The following is a 20,241-nucleotide window of genomic DNA, read 5'->3' as shown; positions in this document are numbered from 1 at the left end:
GAAGATGTAGCTCGCGAAGTGTTCTGGGTTGCCCACGAGGCACAACTCTTTCATTTCTGCCCAAGGAAGGGCGACCTGGGTGCCTCTCCCTGGAGTGCCAGGGGGTGCCCAGAGGAGACGCGGGCCTCCTGGCGGCCCTCGCCCGTCCGCCGTCCCTCCCGACTCCCGCCGTCGGGGCGCCAGGCGGCCCCGGCCCACCACCTACCGCGGTCGCGCCGGCGCCAGCCGATACGATGGGCGGCAGCTTCTCGCGCTCCGGCTCCTTCCCTTTCCTCTCCTCAGGCGCGGCCGCCGCCACCACCAGCGGAGTGGCGGGCGAGGGTACCCGACCCGCCTCACTCATGTCGGGCCGGGCGGCGGGAGCGCCAGGCGGCGGCGGCAGCCTCAGTGCTGCTAGGGCTGGCGCTGCTGCTGCCGCCGCGGCCGCGAGAGGGCTCTGGGCTGCAGCTTCTAGCCGCCGCCGCCGCCGCCGCCGCCACGCCGCCCCCGCCCGCGCCCGCGCCCGCGCCCGCGCCCGCGCCTCTGCGCGCGAGCCCGAGGCCGCGCGACCCCGCCGGCCGCCCCCGCGCGCGCCAGGCCCGCGGACACGGCTTCCCACGGCTCCCACAGGTTTCTTGCTCCCGCCTCCCTAGCCCGCCCGGGGCTCGCGCGTCGCGGGTCGGGAGCGCCGGCGGTAGCAGCCCTTGTCAACCCCGAGGGCCCGGAGAGAAGGCGCCGCGGTTGACGCCCGGCCGCCATATTGTTTGCAGAGTGTCGCCCGAGATGACGAGGAGGAGACCCCGTACCGGGACCGCGCAGGAGAACCTGGACTAGGGGCGGATAGTGGGGGAGACAAGTCGAGCCCTGCAAAGGGTCGGACGGGGATAGTCCGAGTGGTACCAGTAGGGCAGGACGTAGGCACAGACTACCCTACACGGACGGCCCTGGCCTGTGGCGCCTAGTCCCGCGGGCGAGCGCCCTCGGGGTCTGGTCTGGTGGCCTTTTGCCTTCTTCGTCCAGGCGCCCACTAAGCTGTCCGCCTTTGGGCCTCTGCTTTCTTATCCTTGCCCGCCTTCCTGAGCCCAGGAGAGGCGACCCCGAGCTTGCGCAGCCCGGGAGACAGCCTTTTCTGGCTCAGCAACCGACCCTTTTGTATACGCCTGGATGGCCTCAACCTACACAGGAAAAGCCTGGAGGTGGGGAGGAGTGCGACGTGGTGGGGCCCCCCCTTACTCCTTCCCCCATAGGATTGGACGGCCAGTCCACACTTTCCATTCCTGTTCCTCTCGTCCCTCTTTGACTGCCAAATCCGCCTCTCCCTTCCCGTCCCCTAGCGCCTACGTTTTGCTCTCTCCCCGCAACCCTTTGCTGTCTCCTATCCATTCCTTCCTTGTTGCTTTCCGTTTATGTTAGAGATGTACATACCCAAACTCTGCTGCACAGTCCTCAATCAAATCATTACAAAATAGGAGTAAAAACTGCAAAGCCGAAGAAAAGAGCTTTTAATTATGAAATTAAAATACCCCCCACCTCCACCACCAGGACACCTAGACAATTTCCTTTCCTTTCTTGTCGCCCCCTCCTTTTCCTCAGTCTATTGGAGTGGTGGAGACACCTGCTGATGTAGGAGAAAGGAGAGAGTAAGAATGCGCTGTATCGCCTATTAAAAGCAAGGGATTTCGATACTCAAGTCTATCAGGATTTTTGCCGGTGCCTTCATTCTTTTATTCGAGGTTGAGTGAATTTTTAGATCAAGAGTACCTAAATCCAAATATAAGAACCAAAAATATCTCTGAAACAAACCCAAATATGATATGAGGGTATCTATTGTTTACATAATTGCGAGTTACTAGTGTAACTAAATACTAGTTATGGTGCTTCATGAGATGAGGTTGCATGTTTTCAAACCCACCATTTATAACAATGTTGCCTTCTAAATTATGAATTCTGACTTTCATTTATAGCAAGGCTTTCTACTTTAATATAGTTGCTGTTGCCACCTGTTTACTTGTTAATTAACAAAAGGTATAGAATAAGTGCCGTATAGTCAGCAAAAAGTATTTCAATGCAGGGAAAATGATGTATCCAGGCATTACTTTGAAGCATCCTCCTCCTTTCTATTAATATTTTTCTTAAATTCTTTTTCAGGATTTTCTTTCCTTCTTAAACTACTGAAATACTCATCCCATAGAGAAGAACATACCATTATTTTCTGCTTTTAGCAGGTCTGTATGCTGATCATGGATACAGCAGCAACTCAAATGTTATTTTGTAAAAGAAAGCCTCTATTTTAACTGCAATTCCAGATATTCTGTGCTGCTAAGTCTAGGTTGATAGAACAAATACTAGAGGGAAAAGTATCTTGTTTCCTATTGTTTTCAACTAGATTTAGTAATTTGCTATGAAAATGCTTGGATGAGAAACCACTTGGATAACAGGCCTTCTGCTTTCTTTTTTCATGTGTGAGACTAAATAAAAGTGTGTCTGTACATGTAGTCACATTCAATAGAACAAAATGCTTAAATATTGGCGAAACAAGGCAAGTCAGAAATGTTAATTTCTGCTACTGCACCAGAGTAGATAATAACCCATTTCTTTTTTTTTTTTTTTTTTTTTTTTTTTTTTTTAATTTTTTAAAAAATTTTATTGATGCATAATAGGTGTATATATTTTTGGCATTCCATCTACTTGAGGAAAGACATGGGGTTTTATTAACTGTGTATTTCTAGTATGCTTAATAGTGACTAGCTCAAATGAGGAAATACTTATTTTTTACAATAAATGGTGTTGGCTTACCTTACTTATCTTCAAAAGAGAAGAGGTTTTAAAATTATTTATATTTGGCATGTTTTGGTCTCAGTAGAGGTTGATATGGAATTACAAGTTCTATCTCCATCATAAGTAAAATTTTAATAGTACAATTCTTTTTTTTTTTTTTTTTTTTCTCTTTATGCATAACTTTTTTTTTTTTTTTTTTATTATACTTTAAGTTCTAGGGTACATGTGCATAACGTGCAGGTTTGTTACATATGTATACTTATGCCATGTTGGTGTGCTGCACCCATCAACTCGTCAGCACCCATCAATTCATCATTTATATCTTGTATAACTCCCCAATGCAAGCCCTCCCTCCTCCCCCCTCCCCCCTCCCCATGATAGGCCCCAGTGCGTGATGTTCCCCTTCCCGAGTCCAAGTGATCTCATTGTTCAGTTCCCACCTATGAGTGAGAACATGCGGTGTTTGGTTTTCTGTTCTTGTGATAGTTTGCTAAGAATGATGGTTTCCAGCTGCATCCATGTCCCTACAAAGGACGCAAACTCATCCTTTTTTATGGCTGCATAGTATTCCATGGTGTATATGTGCCACATTTTCTCAATCCAGTCTGTCACAGATGGACATTTGGGTTGATTCCAAGTCTTTGCTATTGTGAATAGTGCTGCAATAAACATACGTGTACATGTGTCTTTGTAGTAGAATAATTTGTAATCCTTTGGGTATATACCCAGTAGTGGGATGGCTGGGTCATATGGTACATCTAGTTCTAGATCCTTGAGGAATTGCCATAGTGTTTTCCATAATGGTTGAACTAGTTTACAATCCCACCAACAGTGTAAAAGTGTTCCTATTTCTCCACATCCTCTCCAACACCTGTTGTTTCCTGACTTCTTAATGATTGCCATTCTAACTGGTGTGAGATGGTATCTCATTGTGGTTTTGATTTGCATTTCTCTGATGGCGAGTGATGATGAGCATTTTTTCATGTGTCTGTTGGCTGTATGAATATCTTCTTTTGAGAAATGTCTGTTCATATCCTTTCCCCACTTTTTGATGGGGTTGTTTGTTTTTTTCTCGTATATTTGTTTGAGTTCTTTGTAGATTCTGGATATTAGCCCTTTGTCAGATGAGTAGGTTGCAAAAATTTTCTCCCATTCTGTAGGTTGCCTGTTCACTCTGATGGTAGTTTCTTTTGCTGTGCAAAAGCTCTTTAGTTTAATTAGATCCCATTTGTCAATTTTTGCTTTTGCTGCCGTTGCTTTTGGTGTTTTAGACATGAAGTCCTTGCCCATGCCTATGTCCTGAATGGTACTACCTAGATTTTCTTCTAGGGTTTTTATGGTATTAGGTCTAACATTTAAGTCCCTAATCCATCTTGAATTAATCTTCGTATAAGGGGTTAGGAAAGGATCCAGTTTCAGCTTTCTACTTATGGCTAGCCAATTTTCCCAGCACCATTTATTAAATAGGGAATCCTTTCCCCATTTCTTGTTTCTCTCAGGTTTGTCAAAGATCAGATGGATGTAGATGTGTGGTATTATTTCTGAGGATTCTGTTCTGTTCCATTGATCTATATCTCTGTTTTGGTACCAGTACCATGCTGTTTTGGTGACTGTAGCCTTGTAGTATAGTTTGAAGTCAGGTAGCGTGACGCCTCCAGCTTTGTCCTTTTGACTTAGGATTGTCTTGGCAATGCGGGCTCTTTTTTGGTTCCATATGAACTTTAAAGCCGTTTTTTCCAATTCTGTGAAGAAACTCATTGGTAGCTTGATGGGGATGGCATAATAACCCATTTCTTAACAAATTCTCTGATTAATTCACTTGTGCGTTCCATATAAAAAATGATGATTTGTTTATGTTTCGTTGTACTTCTTGTTAAATAAATGTCCTCAATCCACCACCTCATCTCTCCCTCATACATAGTCCAGGAGGGGGCTGGAGGGTGGGAATGGGGCCTGCTGGAAAGCTGTAGAATTGTAGCTCTGGGGGAACTTGTGGTGTGCTTGAGAGACACATTCCCAGCTGCCATCAGGGTGCTTCTGGAGATCCAGGTGGGAGAAGACAGTGTTGTAAGGCAGGACATACAGAGAGCTCTGGCCATTCTGTACAGAGGTGTGGTGAAGATGCTTTTTAGCTACTCCTAGTGTCAGAAGTGCAACGGTGAGGGTATCCAAGTATAAACTCATTTGCTTTGGAAAAACTAGGAGTGAGGCAGAAGAAGCATTTCATGTTTCTAGGTCCAGATGGAAAACCTGAGCTCATTAATTATATCTATGGGGAATAGGGTTTTGCAGGGTGGGAGTGAGGGTTGGAGAACTCATTATTTCCCTGGAAGAAAAAGAAAGACAAAATTACAAGGTAATGGAAGGTCGAAATTATAGACAACTTCTATTTTAATTATGTATAGTAATACTAATGTAGTGAACAATAGCAAAATAGGTACACAGGTCACTTAAGAATGGTTTATACCACTAATACCTTAATTTTAGAAGGTATAGTTATGAAATAGTGCAACTTATTTTAATATTTCAACTGAGTGTTGTCCTAAAGTAAACTTGGGGAAATGATTTTAGCCATGTTCACCTTGTTGAAAAGATTTTTAGAACTCTTTCTTAGGTATAACGGTTGTGGATTTTTAAAATTACTATTTAAAAAATAATTTGGCTGGGTGTGTGGCTCATGCCTGTAATCCTAAAACTTTGGGAGGCCAAGGCAGGTAGCTCACTTGAGGTCAGGAGTTTGAATCCAGCCTGGCCAACATGGTGAAATCCTGTCCCTACTAAAAATATATATATATAAAAAATTTAGCCAGGCGTGGTCGCGGGCACCTGTAATCCCAGCTACTTGGGAGGCTGAGGTGGGAGTATCGCTTCAACTCGGGAGGCAGAGGTTGCAATGAGCTGAAATTGCGCCACTGCACTCGAGCCTGGGTGACAGAGTGAGACTCCATCTCAAAACAAAACAAAACAAAAAAAAACTTTTCTTTATTAAAAAAAAAAGATGCTTTGTCATTACAGAGAAACAGAAAATACAGATTAGCAGAATCATTTAAACTAACTTTAGATACTAAGACCTTGCTCTGTATCTTTAAAAAATCTCTTGTATCTGTCTACACACACACACCCTCCCCGCCACAGTGTTCCTTTGTTTTTATAAAAATCGAACATACTGAAACACTGTTTGGAATCTTTGCAACTAGTTCTTTAGAATAACCCCAGTGATGTGATAAATCTTTAGAGGATGATTTTTTTTAAATTGCACAATGCTATACAGAGCCAAGACTGAAGAATAAAGTAGATGATGATCAAGCTTTGTATTTTTAATCAGACTTCTCTTGAATCTGTTCTCTGCCTAGATTCTCATTGCCATTGACCTAATTAAGGCCCTTATTAGGTCAATAAACCCCAATTGTTTCTGTAGCCTGGCAACTGGTCTTGCCTTCAGTTTCTTACCTGCTCTAATGGCCACCAGAATGACCTCTTCAGAATATATAGTTTCTAGCCAGCCCTTTGTTTTAAAATACCGTAGTAGTCCTTCAAAGCCTTTATGCTAAAAATTTTCCCCCTAGTGTGGCATTCTGCTGAATTCTTTGCAAAAGAAGGCATTTTTCTTAATGTCCTAAATAGAATCATTCCTTTCTTTCTGCTCCCAGAGCATGTTGTACATACTTAACCTTTATAGACCTATTACATTATATCTTAGTTTTTGTTCCCCAAATAAGTCGTGGCACAGAGGGGAAAGACTATGTCTAATTAGTCCTTGAGTCCCTACATGTAGCACACTACCTGGAGTGTGCTATTGAGGAGGCACTTAGCAAACCCAGAAGAAACGAAATAAGATGTTTTCTTGAAGTGGTTTGTACAGGGGCTCTGAAATCTTTTCCAAAGATAAATTATAAAAATGCTCTGAGTGATGAACTATACTCATTCAGATGATTTGGTCTTGATATTGCTTCTTTAAAATCTTAATCTTCTAGAGCAGTGCTATCAGTAGAACCTTCCCGTACTAGGGGAAATGGTCTGTATCTGCATTGTCCAATGTGGTAGCCAATAGCCTCATGTAGTTATTGGGCACTTGAAATTATCTATTGCCAGAGGAATTGAATTTTTAATTTTAGTTCATGTTATGTAAGTTGTGTTTGAACAGCCACATGTGACTAGTGGCCACCATATTGGACAGTACATTTTAGAGCTGCATCTCAGCTGCAAAAGAGCAAGTCCAAATTAGTGGCACACTAATTAATGAGCCTCATTGTATCTTAACCTCATTCTTCAGAATTTATGCAAGGAAATGTTCACCAAAGTCATGAGGGCAGGTTTAAAAGAGCTTTAATAAACGCCTAAAAGCCCAAGTAACTTCTTCCTTTTTTATTGTTTCTTTTTAAATATTGTATTCACAGGAGTTTACATGTGTTGGTGAAACCACATTTAGCTATATCTTGATTTGACCAAGTCCTATAGAGGAGTGACCTAAACTAGAAGAAACTGTTAGTAACAGTAAAAATTGAGGTGGCCGTATGTGTTTTCAAGTTGGTTTTGGATGTCCTGTTTAGATATTTTCAAAGGAAATGCTAATTACAGAGTTCTAATTAGTTCTAATGCTAATTAAAGAGTTGTGCTTGATAAACTAGTTCTATAGAACTGCCACATGTGAAATTCTAATAGTCTGACCTGGATATATTGATAACTCTTCTAAATCTTAACCCCAATTTTACATTTGTTTTCCACACGAAACCAAGAAAAACAACAACAACAAAAACATTAAATTGTACATCAGAAGTATCCTATGCATGATGTACCTATTTAAATTTTTATTGAGTCTAAGTTAACTTACGTATTCTAAGGCTGCTGAAGTCATCAAAACAAGTCAGAATGGCATATACTGCTATTCATTTTTACCTTTTGTCTTGCTAAGAGCACCCCGATTTAATTTGACATAACAATATGCTTACATAAAAGTGATTTATTTTCTGCACTTTCTCACAGCTATGTAGAATAATGTAACATTATTCTAGCCAATGAGGTGTATGCTGACATTTTAGGGAAAGTATTTGCTACCTTTATTTTGCCTGAAATGAAGATATGATATGTCAATGTGGTGCTACAACAAACAGGAGGCTGCAAGCATAAGGATGAATGTCAAAACGCTAAGGACAGGGTGATGGAGAGAGAAAAGGAATCTGGAACAGTCCTGAAATTATAAGACTGCTACACCAGCTTGGACTGCCTATATCTGCATTTCTTTTTTGTGAGACAGATGAATCCCTATCTTATTTAAATCCATATTAGTTCTTCTGTCATTTGCAGCTAAACAAATTCCTGTCACACTTCATGCACGTGCATATGTGCACATGCATGAGAACGCGCACACACACATACAAACCCACAGTTTTTTGTCTTAGTTCATCCCCAAACTAGTCAGTTGGTTGAAATTCTACTGGTTTAACCTGTTGTTTCAGGCACAGCTTTAATCAAGTAAAATAGCTATCTTCTTATCTCAATTCTATGATTAATAATAGTTCAGGAATTACAATAACCTTTATAAAAACGTGAATTTTCTTCTTCAGAGTTGGAAAAGATGCCTCTACACTTCAATGCAAAGTATTAGAATAAAATTAGGAATTCTGAAAATTGCCTTTAGTCTTGGCTCTTCCAATTTTTAACTAATTATGTGGCTTTGGCAAAATCACTGTATTTGAATTAGTTTGCTTAATGTTGCATGAGTGTTTTGGAAAAAAGTGAAAAAACATGCAGAAGTGCTTTGTGAACTATGCTGCATTTTAATAAATCCAACTTAATGAGCACTGCTGGTTACTAGAGACTGTGCTAAGCACTTTCCATGGATTTGTTCATGTCTTCTCGGAAACCTACTTTTAGTATTACTATAGAGTAGGGACTCATTCCCATTTCATAGATCGGCAAATTAAGGAATTATATCTAGTAAACTGTTCAGATTCATCTCCATACTTGCCACAAAGCATAGACTAGCTGTTTGATAAATATTTATGGGAAGAATAAATGTTCATTTTATTTATTTTGCTGTCCTATAATTGCATACCATTTAGGATATTACAAACCCATAGTAGATTTGGCCACATAATAAAGGACTGCTATTGGAGGCCTGCTCAGCACCTCCCTGTTGTCCAGCATCCTAACAGAACATTTTCTACTAGAGATACTGAAATAACCAGCTTTTACTGAGGTAAAAATCCAATCTAAGCATCTTTGATAACTTTTCTTGCCTATAGAGGGTTTTGAGGACATATACAGAGGATCCCTAGTCTTTAGCACACTTCCTAGCCCTCAGGCTCAACAGATATTGTTGAATGAGTAGATGTTAAATGTTTCACAGATACTGCTTTTGGGGACCCTGCAACTATTAACATTATATTATAAGCATGCTGTGGTCAGTAGGTTGCATTCTGGAAATATTTTAATCTTGTATTCTTTAAACACATCAGGTATTGGAGTTTATTTACTTTTTAGTTTTTCTAGCTTTATTGAGGTATAATTGACAAAAATTGTATAGATTTGAGGTATACAATGCAGTGTTTTGGTATACATATATCTTGTGAAATAGTTACCACAATCAAGCTATTATTTTCATCATCTCACATAATTACCTTTTTGTGTGTGTGGTGAGAGCATTTAAGACCTACTCTCTTAGCAAATTTCAAATATGCAATATAGTATTATTAACTGTAGTCACCGTGCTGTTCCTTAGATCTCCAGAACCTATCTGTTATGGTTCGAATGTGTCCCTTACAGTTCACGTGCTAGAAACTTACTCACCATTGTAGCAATGAGACTTTTAAGAGGTGAGTAGGCCATGACGGCTCTGTCTTCATGTGTGGATTGATGCTGTTATCGCAAGAGTGTGTTTGTTATTGCAGGAGTGAGTTTGTTATCATGAGAGTGTGTTTCCTTATAGAAGATTCAGTTTAGGCTTCTTTTGCCTCTCTCTCACTCTTTCTCACCCTTCTGTCTTCTGTAATGGAGTGACTCAGCAAGAAAAACCCTCACCAGATGCTGGCACCAGAACTTTTAGCCAATACATTTCTGTTCTTTATAAATTACCCACTGTAGTATTCTGTGATAACAACACAAAACCAAAGGCATTATTTGTCCTGCATAACTGAAACTTTCTACTTTTTAACCAACATCTCCCCATTTTTCCTGCCTTCCAAGCCATGGAAACCACCCTTTCTACTCTCTGCTTCTATGAGTTTAACATTTTTAGATTCCACATATAAGTAAGGATCATACACTATTTGTCTTTTTGTGCCTAGCTTATTTTACTTAGCATAATATCCTTTAGGGTCATCCGTGTTGTCCCAACTGATAAGATTTCCTTCTTTTTAATGGCCGAATGACATTCCTCTCTCTCTGTGTGTGTGTGTGCACGCACGCGCGTGCACTTGTCTTTATCCAATCATTCATCCCTGGACACATAGGTTGATTCCATATCTTGGCTATTGTACATAATGCTGCCATGAACATGAAAATGCAGATATCTCTTCAAGATACTGATTTCATTTCCTTTGCATGTATATCTATTAATAGAAATGGGATTGTTGGATCATATGGTAGTGAGGAACTTCTATATTATTTTCCATAATAGTTGTACCAATTTCCATTCCCACCAACAGTGCATAAGGGTTCCCTTTTCTCCACATCCTCACCAACACTTGTTATCCTTTGTCTTTTTGATAATAGCCATTCTCTCTTTTTTTTTTTTTTTTTTTTTGAGATGAAGTCCCACTCTGTCTTCAGGCTGGAGTGCAGTGGCGTGATCTCGGCTCACTGCAACCTTCACCTCCTGGGTTCAAGCAGTTCTCCTGCCTCAGTCTCCTGAGTGGCTGGACCACCACACCCAGCTAATTTTTGTATTTTTAGTAGAGACTGGGTTTCACCATATTGGCCAGGATGGTCTTGATCTCTTCACTTCGTGATCTGCCTGCCTCAGCCTTCCAAAATGCTGGGATTAACAGGTGTGAGGCACCGCGCCCAGCCGATGACAGCCGTTCTAATAGGTGTGAGCTGATATCTCATTGTGGTTTTGATTTCCCAGCTGAAGTGCAATGGCGTGACCTTGGCTCATTGAAACTTCTGCCTCCCGGGTTCAAGAGATTCTCCTGCCTCAGCCTCACAAGTAACTGAGATTACAGGCATGTGCCACCACGCCTGGCTAATTTTGTATTTTTAGTAGAGATGAGGTTTCGCCATGTTGGTCAGGCTGGTCTTGAACTCCTGACCTTAGGTGATCTGCCTACCTTGGCTTCCCAATGTGTTGAGATTATAGGCGTGAGCCACTGCACCTGGCCTAATTTTATTCTTCTGCATGTGAATATAGAGTTTTCTCAGCACCATTTATTGGGTAGATTAACCTTTCCTGGTGTGTCCCTGGCACCTTTGTCAAAGAACAGTTGACTTTAAATGAGTGGATTTATTTCTGAGGTGTCTATTCTGTTTGATTGGCATATATGAATGTTTTTGTGCCAGTATAGCTTTGTAGTATATTTTGAAATCAGGTAGTGTGATGCCTCCAGCTTTGCTCTCCTTGATCAAGAACACTTTGGCTATTTTGGTCTTTTGTGATTTCATGTGAATTTTAAGATTGCTTTTTCTATTTATATAAAAAATGCCTTTGGAATTTTGATAGAAATTATGTTGAATCTGTAGATTGCCTTGGGTAGTGTGGACATTTTAACAATGTTAATTCTTCCAATTCATCAACATAAGATATCTTTTCATTTATGTGTGTCTTCTTCAATTTCTTTCATCAGTGTTTTATAGTTTTCAGTGTACAAAAATTTCACGTCCTTGGTTAAATTTCTATTTTATTATTTTTGAATGGTATCGTAAACGGTATTGTTTTCTAAATTTATTTTTTAAATAGTTAATTGTTAGTCTACAGACTAATAATTTTGTATGTTTATTTTGTATCCTACAACTTTACTAAATTATTAGTTCTAACATTTTTTGTGGAGTCTTTAGAGTTTACTATGCACACCATCCCTTATGATGGTATTACTTACGAATTTTTGACTTTACAATGAGTTTATTAAGATATAATCCCATTGTAAATAGAGGAGTATCTGGATTATGATGGTTCACCTTATGATTTTTCAACCTTTTGATTGATTTATTGGTACATAACTTGATGCATTTCAACTTAGAATATTTTCAACTTACCATGGGTTTATTGGGATGTAACCACATTATAAGTTTAGGAGCATCTGTATATAATTATTCATTCAGCTACCTATCTCTTTTGATTAGAGAATTTAATCAAATTGGATCTTGCCACCTCCAAACAGAGAAAATTTTACTTCTTCCTCTTCTGTTTGATGACTTTTGTGTCTTAATCTGTGTAATTGCTCTGATCAGGACTTCCAGTACTATGTTGAATAGAATGGCATCTCTGTTTTGTTCCTGATCTTAGAGGAAAAGCTTTTAGCTTTTCACTGTTAAGTATTATGTTAGCTGTAGGTGTGCAATATGGCCTTTATTAGGTTGAGGTACATTCTTTCTATACCTAATTTGTTGACAGTTTTTATCATAAAAGGATTTGAATTTGATCAAATGCTTTTTTCTGCATCTGTTGAGATGATCGTATGATTTCTATTCTTCATTCTGTTAATGTGGTATAATCACATTTATTGATTTGCATATGTTGAATGATCCTTGCATCCCAGGGATAAATCCCATTTGATCCTGATGTATGATACCACTAATATGCTGTTGAATTTCATTTGCTAGTATTTTGTTGAGGAATTTTTGTATCTATGTTCATCAAGGATATTGGTCTATATTTTTCTTGTAGAATCCTTGTCTGACTTTGGCGTCAGGGTAATGATGACCATAAAATGAATCTGGAAGTGTTTCCTCCTCTTCATTTTTTCAGAAAAGTTTGAGAAAAATTGATGTTAATTTTTCTGTTAAAGTTTGATAGAATTTACCAATGAAGCCATCAGGTTCTGGAGCTTTTTTTGTTGGGAGGTTTTTGGTTGCTGATTCAATCTCCTCATCTATTATTGGTCTGTTCGCATTTCCTGCTTCTTCATGTCTTCAGTCTTATTAGGTTGTATGTTTCTAGAAATGTATTCATTTCTTCTAGGTTACCCAATTTGGTTGTATAGAATTGTTCATTTTAGTCTCTTATGATCCTTTGTATTTCTGTACTGTCAGTTGTAATGTTTACTCTTTCATTTGTGATTTCATTTATTTGAGTCTCTTCTTCATTAGATTTGTCAATTTTATCTTTTCAAAAAGCCAACTCTTAATTTCATTATCAAAAAAGTTTCTTATCTCTATTTTATTTATTTCTGTTTGTTTCTTCGTTATTTCTTTCCTTCTGTTAACTTTTGTGTAGTTTATTCTTTCTAGTTAGTTCCTTGAAGTTGAAGGTTAAATTATTTGAGATCTTTTTTTCTTCTTAATATAGGCAGTCAGCACCACAAACTTCCCTCTTAGAACTGCTTTCACTATAAGTTTTGGTATATTGTGTTTCTATTTTCATCTCAAGATTTACTTCTAACATTTTAAAAAATTTCTTCTTTGAATCATTGGTTGTTTCAGAATATGTTAATTTCCACACATTTATGAATTTTTCAATGTTTTCCTGTTATTGATTTTTAGTTTTATACTATTGTGATTGCAAAAGATAATCTAAATCTTATATTTATGAAGACTTACTTATCTATTTTGGAGAATGTTCACAGAACATGCAGTTGCAAAGAATATGCATTCTACTGCTATTGGATGGAATATTCTGTATATGTCTGTTAGGTCCATTTGGTCTGTAGTGTTGTTCAAGCCCTCTGTTTCCTTAGTGATTTTCTGTACAGATGATCTATGCGTTGTTGAAAGTGGGGTATTGAAATAATCTACTATTATCAAATGGCTATATGTTTCTTCCTTCAGGTCTATTAATATTTTGCTTTATATATTTAGATGCTCTGATGCTAAGCACTTATATGTTTATAATTGTTATATTCTCTTGATGAATTGACTCCTTTTACATTATATATATAAAGACCTTGTTTGTCTCTTGTTATAGTTTTTGACCTATAGTCTATTTTGTCAGACATAAGTATAGCTACCCTGGCTCTCTTTAGGTTACTATTTGCATGGTATATCTTTTTCCATGTCTTCACTTTCAGTATATGTGTTGTCCATAAGCCTAATATGAGTCTATTGTGGGCAGCATATAGTTGGATCTTGTGTTTGTTTTATAAAATTATTCATTCAGCTAGCTATGTCTTTTGATTAGAGAATTTAATCCATTTAAAATTAAAGAATTATTGATAGAAAAGGACTTACTACAGGTTGAGTATCCCTAATCTGAAAATTCAAAATACAGAATATTCCAAAACTTGAAACTTTTTGAAGGATGACATGATGCTCCAAGGAAATGCTCATTGGAGCATTTCGGATTGGGGATTTTTGAATTAAAGATTCTGAGCTGGTGTGTATAGTACAAATATTCCAAAATTAAAAAAAAATCTAAAGTACCTCTAGTTCCAAGAATTTCACATAAGGGATACTCAACCTATACTACCATTTTGTGAATTCTTTTCTGTTTTTTAGTTCCTTTGTTTTTTTTTTCCTTTTTTCTTGCTGTCTCCTTTTATGATTTGATGGTTTTCTATAGAGATATACTTTAATATCTTTCACTTTTGTGCTATTACAGGTTTTTTTCCTTGTGATTACCATGAAGCTCGCACAAGACATAACAGTCTACTTTAAGCCAATAAGAGCTTAACTTTGACTGCATACAAAAAGTCTACACTTTAACTTCTCTCTCCCCTGCTCATGATTTATGTTATTAATGTCACAATTAACATCTTTTTACATTGTATGTCTATTAGCAAATTATTGTAGCTATAGTTATTTTTAATACTTTTGTCTTTTGACTTTTATACTAGAGTTAAAAGTGATTTACACACCACCCCATTACGGTATTAGAGTATTCTGAATTTGACTATATTATTATCTTTACAATGAGTTTTTAACTTTTGTATATTTTAATATTACTAATGAATATCCTTTCATTTCTGCTTGAAGAACTTGCTTTGGCATCTCTTATAAGGCAAGTGTAGTAGGAAGAAAATCCCTCAGCTTTTGTTTGTCTTTTTCTCTCCTTCATTTCTGAAGGACAGCTTTGCCAGGTGTAGTATTTCTGGCTGGAAATCTTACTCATCTTATTCTTTCAGTACTTAGAAATATGATTGCAGTCTCTTCTGGCATGTGAGGTCTCTGCTGAAAAATCCACTATTAGCCTGATCCACTGAAATCCCTTTTATGTGACAAATTGCTTTTCTTTTGCTGCTTTCAAAATTCTTTCTCTTTGATTCTTGACAATTTGATTATAAGGTGTCTCAATGAACATCTCTTTATATTTAATCTATTTAAAGTTCTTTGGGCTTTGTAAAGCTGGAGGTTCATTTCCATCTACATATTTGGGAAGTTTTCTGTCATCATTTCTTTAAGCTTGTTTCCCTCTTTCTCTTTCTCTGCTTCTATTTGAGTCTCTCATAGTGCATATATTGGTTTGCTTGATGGTGTCCCATAAGTCCTGTAGACTCTTTTCATTCTTTTGTTGTTGTTGTTCCTCTGACTGGATAATTGCAAGAGCCTGTTGTTGAGCTGATTCTTTCTTCTGCTTGATTTTGTCAGCTTGTTGAAACTGTCTATAGAATTTTTCAGTTGGATAATGTTTCTCAGCTCCAGATTTTCTGTTGGGTTTATGTTGGTGTGGCTTCAATCTCTTTGTTGAACTTCTAATTGTGTTCATGAACTGTTTTCCTGATTTTGTTTCATTATCTATCTGCATTTTTTTGCAGCTCACTTAACCTCTTTAAGAAAATTATTTTGAATTATTTGTCAGGCAGTTTGTAGATTTCTATTTGTTTAGGATCAGTAACTGATGCTTTATTTTGTTCCTTTAGTGTTGTATGTTTTCTTGATTTTTTGGCCTTGCTTTGGTGTCTGGCATTTGAAGAAGTAGGTATGTCTTTCAGTTTTTATGGAAAGTACTTCACCAGTCAGCCCATCTGAAGATTCAGGGTGGGCTGACTGAAAGGGTCTATTGGTGGGCTTCATGCTAGAGTCCCTGAGTGGTCTGAACTGGTGACGCTTTCCATGGGTGGATGGACCTGGTGCCTCAATCCATGGAGGCTGGCCTGGTACTAGAGTCTACTGGAGTGAACCTAGTGACTAGATCTGGAAGGATGGGCCTAGAGCCTGGGTCCAGGAGGGCAGGCCTGGAGTCTAGGCTTGTAGGGGCTGGCCCTAAGCCTGTGTTAATGGGGGCTGAACTGGCACTGGGGCAGGCCTTGATTCTGAGTCTGTAGAGGCTGGCCTGTGGCTGGGGTGGGCTTGGAGCCTGGGTCCTCAGAGTCTCCGGGGGCCAGGGTAGCCCTAGTGTTCACTGGGGCAGGCCTGGTGCTAGGGTTTGCAGTGACATTTGATGCTCACCACACTCTCCTTCCCCACTCACAGAGGGCCTTTCTATCCACACTATACTACTCAGGCTACTACCACTTGGGGGTGGAGTGATAGAGGTAATGTGAAACTGTCCTTTCTACTCTCTCCAATGCATCCTTCCATATCTGTATGCTCCACCATGTGCCATAATCTCTCAACTAGATTTCCCAGCTACTGTGAAGGTATGCTCATGTATGGATGTTTGTTCAAATTGATATTTCTGTGAGGAAACTAGTGACGGAAGCTCCTATTCCACCATCTCTGGAGTTTACTTTTTAAAGAGCGGGCAAATATGAGATTGATTTCCAGTATCACTATTTAGGCAAAGGCATTAATATCCATGAGATGCACTCACATGGTAAATCTCCATAAAAAAAAGGAGGTACTTTAAGCCTTCCTGGAGGCTACTCCATTTCTATTATATTTTTCTTCAAAGGAGGCTGATATGCTGAGTGATTTCATCAGCCATAGGATAAAATGATCCTGTGGTATGAGGACTGCCCACATGAGGACACTTTCCAGGATGTCAAGGAGTTCCTGGCTTCATGGTCCGTGCTAATGCATTCTAATGATCATGGACCACTGTTTCCTATCTTTGACCCTTCCATTCATTGTGAAGGAAATTTTCTTAGTCACAGAATCCTAAATGGCACTAAAATATCTACTCCTTTAAAAAAATTGCTACAAATATGGGGGTATTAATATATCAGTAAAGAAACTCCTAGTGAAAGTCCAGAAGTTCCATGATGGTCTTGAAACTTATATGCTTTTGTAATTTATACTGATTATAAACCTCTTTTGGAAACACATTTCTAAGGAGAAATCTGAATTCTTGGTGACGTCCATAACAATTTATATTGTTAGATTCTTTTGTTCATTGCTTCTGATGAGACATTTGTCTTTAAGCCCAGAAAAGCTAGGCTGAAGGTCAGTGCCCTCTGCTATTTCCCACTGTAGACTTTGTGCCACTGAAAGTTTTAATTTTACAAGGTTTTCCTGACCAACTTTTTCTAATTGGCAAAAGCAATAAATCAATCACTAATTGACTAACATTATTGATCACTTACCGTATATTAGGCCACATATTTGACTTGGTTCCTGGGATATGAGAATTAATGAAACTATCCTTAAGAAGTATTACAGTGCAGTGCAATGGTCCTCAAACTTTTGTATGCAGCAGACTCACTTGGGTAGCTTATTAAAATTTCTACTTTTAGACTTCATCCAGAGACTAGGGCTGTCAAGTTGAGAAGTTATCAAAGGAGGATAAGGGGGAGGGTGGCCTTCACATTGTATTCTATGAGAAGGGTGATCCCTGAAATGTGATGTACCATTTGTGTGAATGTAGAGTCTGAGAAATACGGGCTTTGTGATGTCTTCCCATCATCAATTTCTCCATCTCTTGGTGTATATACATCCCCCCATTCCCACCCAATGTGCTTTAGAAGTGTCTCCATGTCTGATTTTAAGAGGGCACATGGCTCAAAGTAAATCAGTGCAAGCACGTCTCTTGAGTGATTCACTCAAGAATGGGAACTTGACCTAATTCAGGTTAGCAAGAGATGAAGTGTTTTTCCTGGAACTTTTAAGGCAGGCTGCTTCCTTACATAGAGAACTTGCAGGAACAAGCTCTTCTCTCTTCCAAGATGTGGTGGAGGAAGCAAGTTCCCAGGGAAATGGGAATAGTTCTCTTCAGAATGAAGCTGATGCCATGGAGGGCAGAGAGGAAAAAAACAAAAGGAACCAGATGTTTGATGGTATTCATGAGCTACTGAACCCCTTTGACTCATTAAGTCCTCTTTCTTTTAAAAAAGAGTTTGAGTTTTATTATTATTGTTGTTGTTGTTACTTACAACAAAATAAATCCTAGTTGGTATGGCAACTGTGGTAGTGGGCCCAGAAATCCTAATGTTTAATACTCTACTCCAGGTGATTCTGAAGTAGATGGTGGTAGATCTAGTCTAATATATTTGGCCAGAATTATTTTCAGAGAGTAGTGGTGTTTACTTTATAATCTTAGTTTTGAAGACTTTTAAGGAAAACACATAGGTTAATTAAAACATTTAACTAAATTATATTTAATGAATTGTATTTTGATGGATTGAGTCATTTGTCCATAGTACATCTGCCAGAGATAAATGCTTTTGAAAAAATCCTACATTTTCTGCTTTTCTATCATAAGACATGATTTCATTGCAGTCACAGTGACACCAATTATATATTTTTTATCTGTTGAAGTGGAGAAAATGGGCTTTAAGTAATCATTACTTAGTGAAAATTGAACTGTCATCTCAAATTGTCAATATTCAGATTAGAAAATGTAAACAAAACTAAGTTCCTTTACTCTGCAATGCCACACAAGTGAAAATGCTGCATAAAATTGATAAGTACAATTATCATCATTTTACCCTTTCAGATGTCAGCTCATTCTATTGATCTATATTCTGTTGATGAAATAGTTAAATATTAAAATTTAATGAATGCCAGTTAAAAATGGACCCCCCCAAGCTATATTATTAACCTATATCTTAGAGGATTAGGCATAAAAAGATTTTATAAATGACAATTCATGAATATTCCTAATGTTAATTGAATTAATATTAAATTACTTGAAGCTGCTCATTATATCTGTGATTAACCTTTTACTTTCCTATAGATGATGTTTTATAAGGAAAAGACATAAAGGGAAAGGGATTAAAATAATCTTAAAATAGTCTTGTAAAGGGCCAGGCGCGGTGACTCACGCCTGTAATCCCAACACTTTGGGAGGCCGAGGTGGATAACTGAGGTCAGGAGTCCAAGGCTGGCCTGACCAACATGGTGAAAACCCGTTTCTACTAAAAATACAAAAATTAGCTAGGCATGGTTGTGGGTGCCTGTAATATCAGCTACTAGGGAGGCTGAAGCAGGAGAATCACTTGAACCTGGGAGGCAGAGGTTGCAGTGAGCCGAGATTGTGCCATTGCACTCCAGCCTGGGTGACAGACGGAGACTCCGTCCAAAAAAAAAAAAAAGTCTCATAAAATTCCAATCTGCATTTTTTTTATTTTAATTTTTTTTGAGACAGAATCTCATCTGTCGAGGCAAGTACAGCGGTGTCATCTTGGCTCACTGCACCCTCTGCTTCCCAGGTTTAAGCAATTCTCCTGCCTCAGCCTCCTGAGTAGCTAGAATTACAGGCGCCTGCTACCATGCCCGGCTAATTTTTGTATTTTTAGTAGTGACGGGGTTTTGCGCTGTTGGCCAGTCTGGTCTTAAACTCCTGATCTCAAGTGATCCACCTGCCTTGGCCTCCCAAAGAGCTGGGATTACAGGCATGAGCCACCGTGCACAGCCCCACCCTGCACTTTTAAAAGACCTTCATTTCATTAAATAAAATAATGTTACATGATTCTAAAACCTTTATCTGTGGCATGGATCTGAAATCTTCCTGCTTGGCAATGAGTCTCTTAATTAATGCTTGAGGGAAAAATTCCACTGGTCAGTACAGTAGGCAGAATTTCTAAAATCATACCCCAAGATGTTATATCCAACTACCCAGACCCTCTGCATGTGATGAGATTCAGTCCTGTGATGGTGTTGTATTACATGGCATAGTTAACCTTAAGATAGGGAGAATATCCAGGTGGGCCTCGTCTAATCAGATAGGCCCTGAAAACAGGAATGTTTTCTCTTGCTGCCAGCAGAAGTCAGAGAGATTCTCAGTGTGAGAAGGGCTCCCTGTGCCATTGCTGACTTTAATGATAGAGGGAGCTACCTGCGAAGGAATGTAAGTGACCCTAAGGAGCTGAAAGAGAGACCCCTGGTTGACTGCCAGCCAGGAAACAGGGATCTCAGCCCCACAACTGCAAGGAACTGGATTCTGCCAACAACCCGAATGAGCTTATAAGTGGATTCTTTCTAGGGCCTCCAGATAAGAGCCCAGGTGGCCCACACCTGGGCCTCAGCCTTGTGATCCCCTAAGTAGAGAAACCAGTCAAGCCTACTTCTGACCCA

At 39.1% G+C, this 20,241-nt stretch overlaps 1 protein-coding gene and 1 long non-coding RNA gene across 2 annotated transcripts in view; one reads left to right on the top strand and one right to left on the bottom strand.

Annotated features, from left to right (window-relative positions):
- The window catches only part of HECTD2 (HECT domain E3 ubiquitin protein ligase 2), an 87,844-nt gene extending 87,347 nt beyond the window's left edge, over nucleotides 1–497 (bottom strand). The window contains exon 1 of the mRNA XM_030924152.1: nucleotides 206–497. Coding sequence (XP_030780012.1) covers nucleotides 206–343 — 138 coding nt within the window. The 5' untranslated portion in view covers nucleotides 344–497. The remainder of the gene's footprint in view (nucleotides 1–205) is intronic.
- Nucleotides 1–20,241, top strand: part of LOC115894957 — a 70,606-nt gene that overhangs the window by 321 nt on the left and 50,044 nt on the right. The gene's annotated exons all lie outside the window — the stretch shown is intronic.

Source organism: Rhinopithecus roxellana, chromosome 19 (genome assembly GCF_007565055.1).
Source record: "Rhinopithecus roxellana isolate Shanxi Qingling chromosome 19, ASM756505v1, whole genome shotgun sequence".
Lineage (NCBI taxonomy): Eukaryota > Metazoa > Chordata > Mammalia > Primates > Cercopithecidae > Rhinopithecus > Rhinopithecus roxellana.
This window is presented reverse-complemented; position numbering and strand designations above follow the sequence as displayed.